Genomic DNA, 19,139 nt, shown 5'->3' on the forward strand with positions numbered 1-19,139 from the left:
TTCTTTTTTTTTAAGTTTTTTTTTTAAGTTCTTGATACTGAAAGCATTTGTTTTACCGTAGCCTAAACTGATCACGCGTTCACTCATATCGAAGATAACGTTTTTTATCACAATATCAGACTATATGCATATTGGTTTTTCGATATGATCCCCCGCTTTCACACACACACACACACACACACACACACACACACACACAAACGCATGCACACGAAAGAAAAAGATAAAGTAGAGCAACCGTGCCTTTACTTGATCCTAACACGCTTATCGGCCCAGGAGGAGAGGTTAGTATTAATAGAAGTACTTTTTCTACTTCTGTGGTGCGACGTGTCACTTACAACGGCGTCGTACGTCGTTGCAGGATAGACCCCTTTACCGGAATCGCTCCTTTATCTTCCTTTGATAGAGAACAAGTACATTTTCACAAAATTTAATGTAGTTTTTCTTCTTAAAATCTCGTTCAAAGAAAAGTATTTAAAAGCTAACCATATGTACGCTTGAATGTTGTGGATTTGTTTCTTTACGTTTAGCCTTTAAGCCTAATCCTCTAGCCGATCAGTTCTTTTGCTTTTGTAGAATATATTTAGTTAACTTACCTTGTGTCAAAAAATTATTAATTTTCTTGCGTGGAAAAGGTTGGTTATCTCGACGAAAAAGTTCATGTTCTTTTATCCAGACTTAGGCTAAAGCTTGTCCTTATCCTACGAAGAAAATATTTAGGGCCTTCTGACTGTAACATAACTTTAACCATTCCTCCTGGACCCTTACAGACGATAATTACAAGCTAAAAAAACTACAATAACAAGAATTATGATGGGATAATCTTTCCATAAAAAGAAGAACTTTTTAAATTTCATCGGATCTACCGCAAATAAGTAGGCCTAGGCCTAAAATTTAATAGGCCTTTTGCGATATCGTAGGCCTAACTGAACTGACTTTATGATAGATCACACATCGCATGTTAATCTACTGAGTAGGCCTAAACCGTTCTTACCATATTTTCATTTTTCACCCAGGAATGATATAGGATCATCAATGTTCCAAGAAAACCTTTTAGCCGTCACAAAAATATAGGCTTCTAAAGGCTAGGCTACTTATCTTACTCAGCCGGTAGGCCTAATTCCGCTATTAAAATCTAAAGCTCTGCCAGGCAGATAAATATATATATATTTCAAATGAGTTAATTCTAGGATAACCAGTGCTAGAAACACCGAACACCACACCAAGGGGGCAAGGGTCGGCTTCGCATCCGAGGCCTGTCGATCTAAAAAAAAAAAAAAAAAAAAACTGGACCCGTCTATAGGGCCTAAGCCTGAATCCGCCCCAGATTGGGGTCTGCTCTTCGAATCTCAATCTGTTTTTCCATAGACACTTCTAAAAATTGTTATCAAATTCATTCATTACTTTTTTGGGCAAAGAAAAAAAAAGTGATTTGTTGTCTTTTTAGCCTTATTGTAAATTGGAGATAGGCCTATCCGCATGCATAAACATGTAAAGACAGGGAAATGAGAAGAAATCTTAATCAGGACGTCATCTTTCACGTCACATAACGTTCGTTGCGCGCTCACGTTTTCTGTAGTGCGTTTATTGAAAAGACGTCACATTTCCTAACGACTGACAACGCATCGTGTTATGAAGATTTGCTCGCAAAGGTTTCAAGAAATATATTCAATGCAGTGCTCAAGCGTGAACTAATATGGGCAACATATGGCAATCCGATGGCATGATATCAAGCATAGAATACAGTGGACTACAAAGAAAGAAGTATATATTTATCTGTCTTGGTTATTTTGTGTATATTTGTTTGGAACAGTTATCACTGATGTTATTTGTTATGCTGTCGTGGAAAGGACGGATTTATCAACACAGAATAATACCATTGCGATCTTAGTAAGTATTACACTCGAAGACAAATTGTACATTGCATTTTTACTTTCAGAAAAAAATCTTATTAACGTCTGGTCAACTTAATCAATTGTAGGTCATAATTTTCCTCATTATTTCTTTATTTTTGCAAAATCAATATATAGTCGATGGTATAAATATATATATATATATCAATTTAAAATTAATTGCAAAGGGCTCATATCTACGTATACTGTCTGTAACAAAGTCATGATATTCTACTTGATGCCATGGGTTTGAGGTAAAAATTACACAATAATGTTATTCAGTTTACCAGGGAGACCAACATATTTTCTGTGTGGACTTTTTGGTTCTCAGAAAGAAACTGATATATATATATATATATATATATATATATTTTTTTTTTTTTTAAGGCAATTCAAGGCAGCATGTTGAATGAAAGTTGCAGTTTTGTCTGTGCTTAATCACGTTGATTTTTTTTCTGATGTTATTGTATTTTTCAGTTGTTCCATGTCATGTCCTTCCTCCTGGCATTCATGGGATTTGTCTACACCACTCAGGCTGGAATCAAAGGCAGATTGCCAAAAACAGCGTTTTATGCTATAGGTAGGTAATATAATAAATTACAAAACTACATTCCAGACTGCACACAAACGAGAACACGAACATATTGATTTGATTTTTAGTGTGCCGTTTTAGTCTAAATTTTAAAATCGATTTCACACACGATAATTTTGAAAGCATTATTAGAAGTGAAAGCAAAAAGGTATATATCTCTAAGGTTTAAAGCCGTTACGTTTTCCAGCCGACTCTTACCTTAAACACTACTTTTTTATGTACAGACATATAGCCGTCACTTTCAGTAGTACAACGATAAGTGAAAACCACAGAACTGAACTGATGACTATTCATAAAATACAGGTCGAGTTCGAAAATCAGCATGATCTTAGTTGATCGTATAAAAATGACAGTAAATTGATAATTGTTTTATGTAAAAAAAAAAGTATTGAAAATGGAAATAAAAGTGCAAGTTATACATTTTTGTGAAATTTTCATTTTTCACATATAAGCATTTTCAATGTGGGACTTAAAACTCCCACTAGGCATAAAGCCAAATGGTAAACAAATTTTCTAGATGTCCTTGTTATTTATAGTAGATATTTGAAAATATGGTAGTTATTATACCATTAATCATTTTGTAATATTGCATATAAAATTGACAAAAAAAACTACTTGGTGCAATGCCACCACAAACGTAGTGAAAAGAAAACTGTGTTTCTTATTATTTTTCTAAATTACAAGAATGATTCTTAGGATTGAAATTCAGCTCAAATTAGAAAACTCTATTAGATTATCATTTTTTATTGAAGTTATGCAATTTTTTGTGCAATTTTCATTTTTCTAATTCTGGCATTTTCAAAATGTGAACTTGAACTCTCATGGACCTGAAACCTTTTGTAGTTTAACATTTAGCGTACATCGGTATTACATGATGTGCATAATGAAAATTTGATGCCGAATTTGAAGTTAAGCATAATGTATTATTGCATCAGAATTGACAATAGCCTAGCTATTTTGTGCATTATTATTTCAGCTTCTTGTCTGTACATTTGACAGCTTTGCTGCCTTGTTTATTTTCCTTTCATATCCAAGTTGTCAACACGCTACTGATGGGAATTCGAGTCATCATTGAGCTGATGTTTCTTCAGTACAGACCAGAGCATTATAGAAATTTCGCTGATACTGGAAAATGAATTATTTGCATGCAATGCTGGTTAACCATAATGAAGAACATGGCCAACTCATTCAGATGCAGGTTTCAGAGACAGTAACTTGAAGAAGTGAAATTAACACAAGTTAAAAGGAATCTTCACCGAATACCGGAAATGTGGATGATCAACGATATTTGTAATTTTGTATTGTTACTGTACAAGTCAGTTTTTTTACAACGTATCCAGCCTTTACTCTTAAAAATATGGATATGTGAAACATGTAAGTGTCTTAGGATGAAGCAAAACATTTTTTTTCCTTTTTTACTGGACATCCATTAATTGATTATAGTAATCAGTTAATTGATTAAATTTATAACAATATTGTAATTAAAAATAACATTGAGGAGTGTTCCTCGGGTTTATTAATATTTAATACCAATCCCCATGGTACACTCCTTACATATTGCATAAAAGCTATTCAACATAATCATTACCAATTTACTGGTAGGGAAGGTATGCGTTTGTTCCGTGACAAGACTCAACATTAAACTAGCATTTCACAATAATAACTTGCTTGGATTCAACAAAGTTACTATACATAGTTTGTTAGCAAATATTTTCAAGGAATAAAATAAATTTATAACAAAAAATGGGACCACCCCCAGCTCAAATGCAATTCCACTACCGTACACTTTTCCCTTCTATCATCACCATATGATTTAGCAATATATATACAAAACATATGTACAAATATACATGAGTAAATAGTTCTTTTTATGGATTAAATCCTTGTCTGATGTGAAGTTTTTACTGTCTGCTAGTTGGAATGTGAATGTTGAAAAAGAAAAAGTTTGTCAAATTTTGGAGATGTCTGGTTTTTTTCTTCTTTTGAAACCTTATTTTGCATTATACTCTATCATTTTTTTCTTCTTTTATAATACATTGCTTTGCTGGAAAAAAATCTTTACGGTGACCTGTTAAGAAACTTTCATTTAACGGAATATAAAGTGCCGATGAAAAAAAATCCAGTCACATAAAATACACATTCATTCCCCTTCATTTACTCTTATGTTTGGGTTAGCCATTGGGTCTAAGAAGGGATCTTCATCAGATGCCGCCTTCCCCATTTTTGAGAATATCAATATAACTGTAATGAATCCTAACAATCCAATGACTAATACTACAAGGAACTTTTTATATGTTGATGATGGGTCTTTCCTGTTCTTCCCTTCTCTTGATCTGAAATTAGAACAAAATTGAAAGCTTCTGATTATGAAATCTGCAGAAGTCAAACAAACAAATAAGCTCAAAATATCAAAATTGAAAAGTACTGTTCTGAATTAATTAAATATTTGTTCTGGATTTATACAATGAATTGTATTCATTGTCAAAATAATCACATAATGAATCAAATATCCACTGCTTACTACATATTATCTAAAAGTACTACTTACTTAAACCATTTGGATAACCAATGCAGAGCAGGTCTTCTTTTATATTTGTCTTCATCATGATCTTTAGACATGTTGAGCAAGTCCATGTCATTAGTGCCTTCAAACAGTCTTCTGGGATCTACAATAAGTGCGTGATCACATTTAATAATATCACAGTGCATTTAAAAAAAATAAAAATAAATAAATAAATAAATAAGCAGCATTTTTATCTGTTTTACTGTAGCATGAATATCTAGTTCAAGCAATATCTCACCTGTATTAAATCGACTGATATACTGTATATGGTCTTACACAAGATTTAATGTCACCATCTACACACAATACCTGTTGTCCATGCTTCATTTACATGGTTATACCATAAAGGCATTTTCAAATCTAATTTGTATATTTCAGTGTCACGTTATTCTTGGCATTTTAAAACTGAGAGATATCAAGACCTTGTTAGCCTTGTGACATGCTTCTTTCAGATATATTACTTACTAGCTTTTTCCCTAGAATAAGGAGGCATGTCATCTACATTAACTACGCTGTGCATGGTTGGTTTTGGCATGGCACTGTGTCCTTGGTATTGCCTTGTGTCCACCTTACTAGAAATGGGAGTTGGGTAGCTGGTGTGTCCAGCTGTGTAGGATTGCCCAATAAAGCCATCTGCCTGGATATGGTTCTGTGCTGGTAATGACTGACTAATACCATTACTCTTACTGGGTAAGCTCTGCTCTGGTGACTGTGACACTACTGGGGGAGGGGGCAAAGGGGGCAGACTTGGCTCCTCTATCTTCAGTAGAGTAAAACATATATATGTAATTATACCGCATTATATTTACAAAAACCTTATGATACATTTTAAGATGTAATATATGTTTGGTTTAACATAAAAGCCAATAACTTTAAAAATTCTTTACCATTAAATCTAATTATTAATCCAAGAGGAAATTTTGAAACCTCAAAGAAATTTGAGAAAATTTACAAAGTCATCACTTACTAATGGTAATCCCAGTCCTGCACGTGCCCAGTTCACTTCTGACAACAAAGTCCGTAAAGCATCTGCCACTGGTGAGGCTATGTTATTTGCAGGGAATATTCCAGTCTTACATGCAGGACACTGGTAGCCAGCAGGTGCTGTATTAGCTGGGAGTTGCTGGGCATATGCATTCAGACATGACCAGTGAAACACATCTTGAAAACAAAACAAAAAATAATAATAATAATAAATAAATTAATTAATTAATTAAAAAAATAATAATAATATATCTATAGACTCGCCCTTCAAGAAATCGATGCCTTCAAGAAATTGACGAAAACCGGAAGTGCGTGTTTTTTGCACTGTTTTTCCTGCCATGCCCATCGTAAACACTGTGTTGTCAAGTAAAACGAAGCGTCTGATACAAAGTATCAAACGCGGCATTCACGTGCTTGCTTGTGATGCGTTCAGTACACTTTGTTTACACTGACAAGTCGAGGTCAGGAATGCACAATGTTTTTCTATGTAATTACGCAGTTTCAATTTTGATTAGTGAATTTTCTTTTATCTGCATGGTCATTTTCCAAACATTTGTATGAGCCACGAAATATTTCTCATCGGAAAATCACCCAGCAGCTTTCAAAGTAGAAGCGAGTGACGTCATGACGCACTTCCGGTTTTCGTCGAGATCTTGAAGGGATAAGCGTTACGGTTTGCTGCACATTTAAAGCGTTCTGTCTCAAAATGTACTCAACTGCTTGGATTGAAATTTACAGAACTTATTCTTCACATGATATCACACATATGTGCTTAAATTGAGAGCTTTAGCTGTTATATGTTTTCTACAGTGCCCATTCAAAATTGAAAAAGAGCTATTTTCCGTCGATTTCTTGAAGGGCAAGTCTATGTATAAATCACATAATGGATGGATAAAAAGAAAAGAAAAATGTAAATGCAACTAACTTTAAAAATTCAGTTCTCAAAACTATCCAATCTATGTTAATTTAATCAAAATAAATTGCAATTATATGACACTGCTTTTAACACATCAATACTTTGATTCTGCAGCCTTGGTAATATCTCCTACGTCAGTCTACACAATCCTCTAAAAGCAATACTGGTAATTAGCATCTTGCAAAATTTCTTCTGCATCAATCAATATCTGTCACAGCCTTTTTATATCATAATGACATTCATCAATCAAGGTGGCATGACATTCCCACTAAGCTCACAAAATGTTTGTAATAAGTTGTTTATGGGCACTTTCAGAACAGATTATCCATAGACTAACTGGCAAGCGGATCATATATGGCCATACCGCTTATCTTCTAACATGTGCCAAGCTTGTAGGGTCCTTGCAATTTAACAGATTAAATCTCAGGCCCAAGGTTTAATTGCTGGGCTCCTGCATGTGGTAGGCAGGGAGACCATTAGAGGATTAGCAGCATCATGTGGAGTCAGCCATGTTTGATTCACAGGCTAGTAAGTCCACAGATCATCGGTACTGACTGCGGCCTGTGTCACAGATAGTAGTTTCTTACAATTTTGCAACAACAGCCAAAAGCTTACTCTACATACTTACCATAACACAAAAGTCGCACACAATTTCCAGCATCTTCATCTGCTAAAGACCTCTGACATAATGTACAAACTGGGTTATAATCACTGTCTTGTAACCATTGGAGGTAAGACTGTACAATACACTGAAATATACAGAAGTACTTTATACATTTTTTTTATTTATTTATTGTTGATATATATATATATATATATATTTGAAAAAAGGTTGTTAGAATTTGCTCTTTGAAATATTTTTATAAATAAATATGTTACAAAATGCAATTCTGTGCATGCATCAGACTAAATAACATTGTAAAATGAAATAAATTCAAGCTTTGCCAGAGATACTCTCTGTGGTATAGTATTGAACTTTCATTTTCAATTGACTAATCCAATTTGTATCTTTGCTCATTTTTCCAAAACGGCTCTAACCACCAAAGCCAATTTCTAAAGCTTTCTTTAAAATGCCACACTGGCAGTGTAAACAAATCATCCATAATGCATGATCATGTAAGACTCACGGTATAAGTGGATATCCTTCATTCAATTCACAACCTCTCAGTGCAGTGCACTTACCTTTGGATGGTTGGCAACTAAACAGTGCTCACAAACGTTTACTCGATGTTCAAAACAAAATAAATTTGTCACTTTTCTCTTTGGGCACTTGCAAAGCCCCATTATCTTAATGCTACTGTGATTATTCAACGATCATAACACATTGCCACGTATTTTCTTGTAAAATGGAGGAGAATGCCGGAAGTATATTTACCTCTCGCCTAATCACATGACCTGAAGAGCCGAGGACAGATTTTGGTGGAGTTGATGATAAATTGGGTTCAAAGCCGGAACCAACTTGTCTTGGATATAATATTGACCATAATATTATACACCAAGAGCTAAAACGATCCAATGTTATGAAGAATACTTTGGTTTTCCAAACGAGATTTGAGGAGGACACGAGAGTTACTTGCAACATGGCAGCGCCCAGTGAACGAACGTGACGAGACCGATCGTGTACTAAAATCTGTTCATTTTTTTATTTCGATGGTTGTAATTATTTTCTGTTTGAAGCTTTCTGAAAGAAGAAGAAGGCTCAACAATGAGACGCTGCTAACAAAACGGATTGAAGTAGATGCGGCTAAAGTGCCTCAATTAATGAAATTAGGAAAATAAATTTAAACTACTGTACTGTCTGTAGTTTTAAAAAACGAGTAAGACAAGGGACACGAGGAGATGGATTACTGGAATAAAACGAACTTGAAACCACCACCAACTTGCTGTATAGCCTACAAGAAAGAAGAAATACCGTCTGGTGAGTTAAGCCTTTTGATGTGCCCACAGTGTTTATGAATTACAAGCATATAGTACATGTATTATACAATTACAAGGCTTTTATCTACACTACAGTACACTTTACAAGGTTTAGTTTGGTAATTGTAGCCCTGCTTCACAAAGTTCATATAATTAGGCCTAAGCACTCCCAGTTACATTTCTGTGTACTCTGTTGTGCTCGAGTCTGAGAGATATAGGTAAAAGTAAGATGAGAATTATTTCAATAGCCAACATAGTTATATTTGGAAAGCTGAAGCACCTCTTATTAATTCAAGATTATACACCAAATTAGAATAATTAATTTGAACAACTTGAAGCAGTTTTATAAGAAGATAAAAGTTTGAGAAATATTTAATTGAAACAATTATCATACATTGCAGACACAGTTTCAGTGGCTGAAATATTTTAAACTTCACGCATTGTGTGCAGTTAAGTTTTAATGCTTAAGTTTGCTTTTCATTCTCAGGGGAATAAATTCTTTCACTTTCTGTAAACAATACTTTCAGACTTTGACAAGCTTCTGGATCTGTTGGAGACTGCATTGACTCACTTGTCTGATCAAGATGCCCTGGGTTCTGAGATATTTCTTCTGGGCAGGGTCAATTACAAAATGAACTGTCAGTTCCGCTATGAAAAAACATTACAGAGAATGAAGCAGGTAATTCAGTATGTCTCATGCCTGATCTTCCACTATTAAACTCCCCTCCAAACAGGGAAGTTTTTTTTTAAGGATCATGCTAGTATTTATTGTAAATTTTTTTCTCGTGTCTGAGTATAGTTTACTTGTCTGGGCTAAAAAATATAACCTCTTTTTTTTTTATAGATTGTATTGATTTGGTTCATGTAGTTACCTTGCCTACAATTTAGCTTTATCAAAATCATGCTGATATTGCAGTCATGATCAGTTATACACTGTATTTCCATTTTTGAATGTATTCTCTGGTTTGGTGATTTATAGGTTGATAAATGTCTCAGTCATTTTCTAAAGCTGAACTTGCATGGTTGTTTGGACAATGTTGCTCAAAGTTTTCCTAGGTAAGTACGTAGATCCTGACATTTTCATGACTTTCTTCTTTTATTAATTTTTGGGAGTCTTTTATAAGGTTGCACAACGTTCAGAAAATTGCATAAATTAATGTGACAAAATTAAAGATGCAATGGAAATTAATTTTAAAGAATATTTTGAGCAATAGTTTCTTTAATTTTTATCTATAAAACCATTCACTACTATGGACTGTTATGATCAAAACTCCTTAGTTAAAAAGCTGACGAACCAGTAATCTTTCCTTCTTTCTTTTTTATCTATTTTTTTTTCTTTAATAACAGATTGGAAGATTTCCAGAGTGATATCCTGCATGTTCCATCAAGACAGATGCTGGAGTATTTACTGGTTCGCCTGCAGGGGGCAGCACATCTCATGGCACAGACTTTGATATACTGTCAGCAACTAGAGCTGTATCCTTGTTTCTCTTAGCATCACAGGGGCACCTTCAGACAGGTGGTCATAAATTTGACCTGTCTGACAAAACCAATAATTTTTTTTCCATCCATTTCTCTTGGTGAACTATGTAAATTAATATGTGTAATCATGACTGTATTAATTACCAAGATGTTCAATCAAAATGGGCCTGGAAAATGAACTCTAAAGTGGATTTATTCTCAGGTGAAAATTTCTTTTTTCATACCTGTAAACTCCTGAGGATTTAATCATCTATAGAGAGGTGATTTAACGTCCATTCAATCATTAATCGGGATGAAATCAACCTTTGAAAACGGGTCTAAAATGTGCCAGTGTTGAGCCCTGCATTATGTTATTGATATCTTGATGAAATCTATTTCCTAATGCTCCATGCAAAAGTGAAATAGTATATATCGTTGATATATACTTTGTATTGTTTGTTGATATAGTCCAGTGCTTGAAGTTTTCATCACACTTAGAATTATAATAAGCAACATTGCCACTGTGCTAACCTATATGCTTCTTAACACAGAATTTAGTAATATCCTGCAGCATCTTAGAAGTGGATTTTTTATACCTAATAATGTCTTTTTCACTGGATTGGTCTCCAGGATATGGTTTGTAGATTATAACTATGAATATTAACAGTTCCTGCATTTTTAATGTACACTGAATAAGCTGCTAATTAATTGATTATATTATTGGTCATTGAAAATTTACACATCAAGAAGAAATATCTACCTTAGTCTTTTTGGTTTTATCATTTCAACATTCTTTTGTTAGTTAACATAACATTTGGCATCACTACATTTAAACAAACAATTAATACAATGTGCACTGAAGTCATTTGCTTTGCCTTTTTGCAGATAATTTTAAGAAATATTGTGGACATTCTCGTCCTTATTATTCTTAATGGCATCATTTCAGGATATTGTGCCGGTCCCTACTCCACCATCTTGTCAAATGGTATGGTGATTTGAGAAGTTGGGTGTCAAAGTTGAAAGGAACTACCACTGAGTGGGTGGGTCTCCCTTGATTACTTTGTGCTATACAGTAAATATTCAATACTCATTGGCAGCCGTTTAGATGTGAAAACTTTAAGGGTGACTTTCAATCTGTTTTTAAAAAGTAATGAGAGTTGTGGAGTAAAAAAACCTTTATACCATTTGAAGTTCTTTGAACACAAACCAGTGAAAATTATATTTAGCATGCTTATTTATAGAAAAATTACCATTATATAATACACATACCAAGCTGATTAATCTCTTCACTTCATAGATGTCTCTTGTTTTTAATTTTTTTCTGTATGGCATTCCAGCTTCCAGTTGGAGTCAGTCTTCCTGATAATTTAGAGCAGCTCATTCATGATCTTCCCCAGTCACTCACTGTGTCAGGAGAGGAAAGGTACCTTTTTTTTAATCAATTTTACATTATGACTAAATTCTGTGTTATCCAGATTTTAAAATAATTTGTAATATATCACGTGGTTAACTTTTACTAAGTATATTTTCAAAATGTATCATATACTCATGCCGCTACTTCAACACATCACAGGATTTCAGCAACATTAGCACGATTATATTGCCTTTCAGTTTACCAAATATATCATTCTATTATATCATTCAGTGATTCTATTACATACAGGCAGTCTGTGTCTTACACAGAGGTCAACACTTGGCAAGTTATTATGGCAATTTTGTTTTGTTTGGCTCTCACAACACCAAATCTAACCTCAAGAAAATTAAACAAATCATAGATTATATCATTATATCACAAACACATTTTTTGTAAAATTACTGAAGAAAGGATTGAAACCACTCCACTTATAATCAATTAAATACATATGTAACCATTGTGATTTAAGCAATATTTTTTTTATACCAGTGAGGAGAGCACAATGCAAACACCCCAAGCTCCACAACCTGCTAGCTGGCAAGCACTAGGAGCTGGGGAAGACCTCGGAGGTAAGTGCTCTTTCATTTTTGATCCTTTAGAACACAATTATTTTGGAAATATTGCCCAAAGTTGGTACTCATTGCATGGCTTAAGGGCTTATTTCTCTTTTTGAAGAGATTTTATCACACATTTGAATATTTGTAGTTTACAACAGCCAAGCAAAACCTACTTGCAAGAATTTTTTTTTTACAGTGAAGGGGGTTATGGTGATCAGAGTTTACATTTCTTTCTTTCAGAACCACTAAAAGAAGGCAGTTTAATAAAGCAGCTGTTTTTACAACAACATGGTGAAAAGGTTTACTCAGATAACATAGAAAATCATAGGGGAACTCTAAAGACAAAAGCAACATCTGCTTTACAGAGGGAAGAGGGCTATTTGACCCTAAGTGTTGAAGGTAGTGCAAAATTGAAACAAAAAAGGAAATCTTTTGGTGAAAAAGACACCACATTTTATGACAATGATGTGACACCTTCCAAAAGGCTTAAATTCAAAAGAGAGAAAATCTCCCCCAAGCTGGCTGTGAGAAAAGATATTAAAATTGACTCTAGTCCTGAGAAAAATTATCATGATGCATTTAAGGAACAACAGGGGAAAATTGAGCCTGAAATTAAGGAAATGAACATTTCCACACAAGGCAAATTGGCTGCTTTTAAAAGGAAAAAGAAAGACATCTCTATGCTGCTTAGACGTTTGAAGTTGAGCAAAAATGAATCAGATCTGAAAGGAATTAAAGATCGTGCCTTGCAGGTTGACTGGTTAGCAAATGGAGTAAAAAAATCACTTACAGAACTTCTGGATGACAGTGGGACTGTGCATGGTCAGAAGACATTCGGATCTAGTGCAGAAAAGATACATTCCATTCTCATGAGAGAAATTTCGAAAATAGCTTCCAAGAAAGCTAAACTTAAAACTAAACAAAAGGTGAACACAAAATCTTATGTCCAAGAGAAAATTACAGATTACACCTCATTTGAGGCTTTTCTTAAAAGAGAAGGAAGTGTTTCACTGACCTGGGAAGCTAGTCATGCATTTCTATTAGAGAAACTCAAATGCTTTTTTGAGAAAAATAGAGATAAGGACAATAAAAATTTGATTCCAACTGTACAAGAAAGAGTAGTTGAAATATTACAAATGGGAAGCAAGGAAGCACAGCATGCTGTTGACAAAGCAAATCAGCAAGAGCAGATAGACTCCTACCTACAGAAGCATGTCACAGACTATCCTTCATTTGTAACATTTCTGAAATCTCTGCAAGTTGACAAATTGATCCCAGGAGTCATTAGAAAAAAATTAAAGACTGGTCAGAAAATAGAATTAAAACGGCTCCAGTCAGTTTTCAAGACGCATAAAGGTAAAAAGAAAAAACATGTTCTATCAGTTGTACATAAGAGAATAAGAACAGTTTTGCTAGGGAATGGTGAGCAGTTTGAGGAAAAAGAACATAAACTATAAGGTAGAAAAAGGAAAGAAAAATAAGAAAATATATTTAACAATGCAATAACTGCTTGTTCCATAGTAAACATTTAGTAGCTATCTGAGATGTTTCTTAAAATGTACTTTTTGAAATGGAAAAAGTATAATGGTTTCATGCATTTATTCAAATGAAAAGTGTGCAAATAGACGTGCAAAAAACATTGTTCAAGTCCTATAGTCAGATGTAATCTTAATGACAGATGTACTTGCTAATAAATACTTCGTTATTCATTTTTCATCTGCTTCTGTAGTTGAACTAAATGAGAATTTTAACTAGAACCCAGAACATGGGATAAATATTCAACTTTATACATTACATGCAACATTTTAATAAATAGTAAGATTGGTTACATGCACATGCATTAAAATATTTTACTCGGCTCTGAAAAATGTCTCAAACTACACTCTTTTCTTCCTCTTTAATATCCTTTTACATCTGCCTGGCAAAACAAATTTTAACTTAAAAATTCTTCTTCCCTGAGTACTTAAATACCACTGGACCAAAACATCACAAATGAATACACAAATAGCACAATGTTACCTATGCCAAAATACACTTAGAAAAGTACTTATGATAAATGTTTCTCTTAACCATATATAGAACTCGTACAAGTCTATCTTCAATAAGGACATGTGTTGGTGCACTGTTATTCTCACTCTGCACCACCAGGAGGTACATTCTCGTAACTCTTGAGCAGCAATGGCTCGTACGCAGCACCGTGACATTGTGATGAAAGAACTGGCTTTTGCATGTGTTTTTAAAGAAAATTCTATTCCTCTGAGTAAGTCATTGGTTTTTAAAATAAGCAGCATCTCCCTGGGAACTCTGTTCAAAATTGCAGCAATTTCTGTCAGATAGGTGGCAGCATAATTTTTAATTTCATTGTCCTGAAAAAAAAATCAAATGAGAAACTAAATGAATTATCACAATTTACATGCATGGTTTGTGATTGATTAAAAGCGACATGACTATCTGTCATCTTTGTTGACATTTCTATTTATTATTAAAAGAGATTTGAGTGATTATTTAAGTTTCATCATTATACAGTCTATAAAAACCTTGCACAGCAACAATGAAAATTCTTAAAAGATACAAACATTCTCTGTGTAAAATTTTAAAAAGCACTGCTTCAAGGACTATGTTAAATTAGCAAAACTACTACAAAATTCCTCACTTCTTCAGTAGAGTAGGAGACCTCTTTAATTCCAGAGGAAATAGCTGTCCATGACCTGCCAGTCACCACACATGCAAACAGTCCATAGAGGTCACCACAGCCCATCACATCTGCATAGTGCTTCATACCCTCCAGATCAGCATCAAGGAGTGAGGTCCATAGGTGACCATAGTTCAGGCGAAAAGAATCTGTCAAGGTCTGAAAGATGGGTGTATAATTTTCAGGAAATAAATGTTGATATAGCTTAATATAATACTGTGACTAACTTAAGTATTATGTCAGATATAGAAGTGGTTTCCAATAGGCAAATAACTTACTAGCTAGTTTATTTCTTATAAACTGAAATTAATTTGAAAATCACAAAAAATGAAAAAGAAATTTAAAAAATCCTGACGTTCCAATAAAATGTGAAATTCCTAGCATTATCGCCAACTTACAGTATATAAACCATGGTCCAGCAGAACAATCTGAGGTCCTTTTTCAGTCTGGTTTACCAGCACATTGCCAGGATGAGGATCACAGTGGACATAACCTTGGACAAAAATCATCTCACTGTACAATTCACCAAGCTGGCGGGACACCTGTAATAACCATTTGTGCTATAACAAACAACATCTCAAGGTACAGTCAACTACAGGAGTAAGACATTATTTGTCTAAGAGACAAATGCAACCAATTTGTTTCTCACAAACTCCCACACAACTTGGAGGTAAAGTAATTGTAAGTACTTTATCTAAACGATATTTAAACACTTACATAAAATTATGCAAATGAAGGCAATCAGCACTACATGAACTGTGACAGGGTTCAAAATAATTCCTGTAGTTTCAGAGTATCTGAGTACTTGCCTCATTGACAGAGATGCCATGTTCTGTCATGTATTGTTTATCATCCACCTGTCCTCCCTCACAGAACTCCATGGTCAATACACGCTCACTAGACAAATCCCAATATATTTTTGGAACCTACAATTGCAGTATGGAGAATTAAAAAATTACTTTTCCATGGGAAGTTTATCATACATGGTACCTGCATGTATACTAAAAAATCAGATGACAGAACTTTTCTTGCATACCCATATTGAAACTCTAAAAAGTGGATTATAGAGTAGCTGAAATTCTGATACTGTTATGAATACTTTAAGCAGAAACAATGTTGATTTCAAAAATCATAAAGTAGAGTGTAGTTACCCCATGTCAAACATTACCTTTAGAAATTTGAACTTTGCAAATATTCTGGCCATTCTCTCACAGTTGTGCCCTTCATGAAGGAAGTCAAGCTCTTTTGGCAGGTTCTTTTTCATTTCTTCAGCTAACCACAAGAATTTGAACTCTGGGAATAGCCATGCAATACAGTGAACTAGGAGCTGAAGTAAAAGAAGACAGGAGATGTCCAGTATTTTTTCTTTCCTTGTTTCTTTCTTTTTTTAGCACTCTAACATATGATAATACCTGTAGATGTACTATAATCTACTACATGTACATATTGAAAGACTCAATGTTTTAATGTATCCATCCACCCTATCTTCCTATTTTTTCAAAATTATAAAAATAAATCAGTTAAAAGGAAATGTTAACTGTAAATTTTGCCTCTGGGGTGCAGGCTCCAAAGTATATACCTCCATAGATTTCATGTCCACATATGAGTGACCTTTGACCTTAGGATGTTGCACCTTGACAGCCACCACAGTACCATCCTGTAGTGTGGCTTTGTGCACCTGAGCCAGGGAGGCTGCTCCCAGGGGGTGGGGATCAAAGCTGGCAAATAGTTCGGAGGACTAAAGAGGATAAATGATACCAAAATGGTGACACTAAAGCTTTTTTTAAATGCATTTATATCCAGGAATGATCAAAATGACACCAAAAGCTACTAAGGTCTATTCTCTAATTTCTACAGTGACACACTGTGGGTTAAAGGTTATCAAATTAATGTCAATATTGCAAATTGTATTTTAAATTTTCACTTTCCCAAACTGCTTTGAAGTAAATGCTCTTCTGGTACAATTTTTTTAAAAATAAAAATTCCAATTCATCCATTTCTACTCACATCTGTTCCTAAATCCTCTTTTATAACTTTATATAAATCTTGAATGTCAGACTCTGGTGCTTTACTGTGTAAAACTTTCATGGTCTCTACATACTCCTGTGGAAGCAGATAGTCTAAAGCTCCCACATGCTGCCCCACTTTGATAAAACAGCCACCGTTGGCACAACACATGTCCCTCAGGCGTAAGGCAGAGCGCAGGTGAACCTAATTACACAAAATCATACACTAAATTACATTATCAGAATATAACATAATATAATTATGTGAAACATGACTATAACAAGAGATGGTGCTATTCTTTTTTTAAAGTGCTCATTTAAATTCTGTGTATATATTATGCTTGTTGAAACAAGTTCTCAATCTCACTAGTAAAAAGCCAGTCATCAATATTTCAAAATTGCCCCAGTTCCCTTATTGGTGTATATTCTCCTGCCTTGTTCTAAATTATCCTTGTCCCTTGTATTTTGACCTGTGACTACCATCGTGAATTTTGCAAGATTTTCTGATGTGTTGCATTTCTCAAATCAATAATATGTGAGCAATTTTAATCTGTGCTTCCGAAACAATTTTAAATCAAGCAATTTTAGTGTAAATAACCTGTTATAAACCCTTGTTGGCCCGAGTGAAACCAAGTGATTAATTTTACCTTCTGTAAAAACTTCACAAATGTGAATTCTGAATATCAACAATATCATTAATCACATCTTATACAACTAAAATCTACAATCACTCACATCTGACTTTATTTTTTTATACTCTTCAGTACTAGAATCTTGACCTTGAAGACTAAGTTTATAGTCTAATGCTACGCGGGCTATCTGAAAAGTATCAAATACATACCATTTTAACAGCAGCTAAATCACTTTAAAATAAGTTATTAGTAGCAATGAATTAAGGCACTTAAAAAATGCATTTTGAATATAATTGGATATACTAGCTCATATCATACAGTACATTAGAAATTATTTCAATATAATACTTACTGTCAGTGCTGCCCTTCCAAACCTGACAGCTCCAAGAGTTGACACTTCCCATTCATTTTTATACAGAAAATATGCACTGCCTGCGAGTGCCCCTGCTCCAAAACTGTATTTCAGGAGTCTTTTCAACATCATCTGGAGATATTGATAAAAAATTTGACTTAGTTCCATGTTGTAATCATAAGCAAAGGAACATGACAGAAAGCGCTAGAGGGTAGTTTCATGACAACTCTGAGCAGCAGAGTCCTCGTTTGGCACCCAGGTGTTTCTGCTGTGTTTCCATTTGACAGAGGTATTTAGGACTGATTCTGGGAATTTCATACAATGGAATTTACAAATGAACACTGGCATGATATAGCTTGGGAAATTAAAGGTAGGTGTACCAAGTTCGAGGGTGATGCTTTGCATGCTTCTATTCTATTTGGAATTTATCATTTATTTTCTGGGGTTCTCTATCACAAGTTTAACTTATTTTATTATTATCTACATGGAGATAGATATTTATTTAAAAATACTTAACCTATTTTGATTTTTTCACTATGGAAGACTAGTATAGTATAGTATCATTTGGTCATATATTTATTATTATTGTTTTATTATTATTTATTACTATTATTTCTTACTATACTAAGTTGGTTAAACCAATCAAGGTGACAGTGCTTCAAATACCACAATAGCTTATTTACTACAGTACGGTTTACACTACTGTTTATGACATGTAGTTGCAAAGAATTAAGATGGCACAATAGTTTTTTTTTTTTCAAGCGTTAAACTTAACGTAGCTATGTTATATATACGCCTACTATTACAGGTACTACTAGTACGACTACCCTACGGCAACACTCGTGACAAATGTCTTGTGGACTAACAAAGTACAGTAAAGTTACGAAACAAGATTATGTACATAATCAAGATTTGGGTCCGGGGTGCTAACTAAATGTTATTTAACTCGGAGCTTCCCTGAAACATTCTTATCCTCAAAGTTCCCAAAACTTCATTTGTTAAAAGTTTGTTGTGTTACATACCGTTAATACCATACGATGAAAAGTCGGTTCCTAGCGGACGATTCTTCACGACACTTCCGGCGACCACAGATGCATGATGGGTTAAACATTTTAATAGCATTAATTGTGTTATTTATTTTGCTAAAATAAAAAAAAAACT

General features: G+C 34.1%; 3 protein-coding genes and 1 long non-coding RNA gene across 6 annotated transcripts; 2 read left to right on the top strand and 2 right to left on the bottom strand.

Annotated features, from left to right (window-relative positions):
* Positions 1–1,529: 1,529 nt before the first annotated feature.
* On the top strand, positions 1,530–3,830 carry LOC147763481 (uncharacterized). The gene is made up of 3 exons (XR_015333239.1): positions 1,530–1,890; positions 2,370–2,472; positions 3,520–3,830. It is a non-coding gene; the product is annotated as an uncharacterized LOC147763481 (long non-coding RNA).
* A 135-nt stretch (positions 3,831–3,965) lies between these two features.
* LOC106164902 (zinc finger protein-like 1) lies at positions 3,966–8,529 on the bottom strand. Of its 2 annotated transcripts, none has more exons than XM_013542944.3 (6): positions 8,323–8,529; positions 7,576–7,696; positions 6,015–6,208; positions 5,513–5,807; positions 5,033–5,150; positions 3,966–4,817 (listed from the first exon to the last, which is right to left on the bottom strand). In XM_013542944.3, the coding sequence occupies exons 1-6, from the start codon at positions 8,527–8,529 to the stop codon at positions 4,625–4,627; spliced, it is 1,128 nt and encodes a 375-aa protein (XP_013398398.2). In that variant the 3' UTR covers positions 3,966–4,624. The 2 variants fall into 2 exon arrangements, with proteins under 2 accessions (XP_013398398.2, XP_013398399.2); XM_013542945.2 differs by lacking the exon at positions 8,323–8,529 and adding an exon at positions 8,130–8,315.
* Positions 8,530–8,693: 164 nt separating this feature from the next.
* On the top strand, positions 8,694–14,010 carry LOC106164899 (uncharacterized). Of its 2 annotated transcripts, XM_013542941.3 has the most exons (9): positions 8,694–8,865; positions 9,392–9,543; positions 9,844–9,920; positions 10,212–10,340; positions 10,884–10,961; positions 11,272–11,365; positions 11,663–11,748; positions 12,229–12,308; positions 12,537–14,010. In XM_013542941.3, the coding sequence occupies exons 1-9, from the start codon at positions 8,787–8,789 to the stop codon at positions 13,751–13,753; spliced, it is 1,992 nt and encodes a 663-aa protein (XP_013398395.2). In that variant the 5' UTR covers positions 8,694–8,786; the 3' UTR covers positions 13,754–14,010. The 2 variants fall into 2 exon arrangements, with proteins under 2 accessions (XP_013398395.2, XP_086862898.1); XM_087006772.1 differs by lacking the exons at positions 8,694–8,865; positions 9,844–9,920.
* On the bottom strand, positions 13,881–19,129 carry LOC106164901 (aarF domain-containing protein kinase 1). Its single transcript, XM_013542943.3, has 10 exons — positions 19,001–19,129; positions 17,979–18,110; positions 17,730–17,813; positions 16,996–17,199; positions 16,568–16,726; positions 16,157–16,315; positions 15,798–15,914; positions 15,387–15,530; positions 14,950–15,147; positions 13,881–14,662 (listed from the first exon to the last, which is right to left on the bottom strand). The coding sequence occupies exons 1-10, from the start codon at positions 19,010–19,012 to the stop codon at positions 14,312–14,314; spliced, it is 1,560 nt and encodes a 519-aa protein (XP_013398397.2). The 5' UTR covers positions 19,013–19,129; the 3' UTR covers positions 13,881–14,311.
* Positions 19,130–19,139: the final 10 nt, after the last annotated feature.

The sequence above is a fragment of the Lingula anatina genome, chromosome 2 (genome assembly GCF_051362555.1).
Source record: "Lingula anatina isolate TDL-2025a chromosome 2, LinAna3.0, whole genome shotgun sequence".
Classification (NCBI taxonomy): Eukaryota; Metazoa; Brachiopoda; class Lingulata; order Lingulida; family Lingulidae; genus Lingula; species Lingula anatina.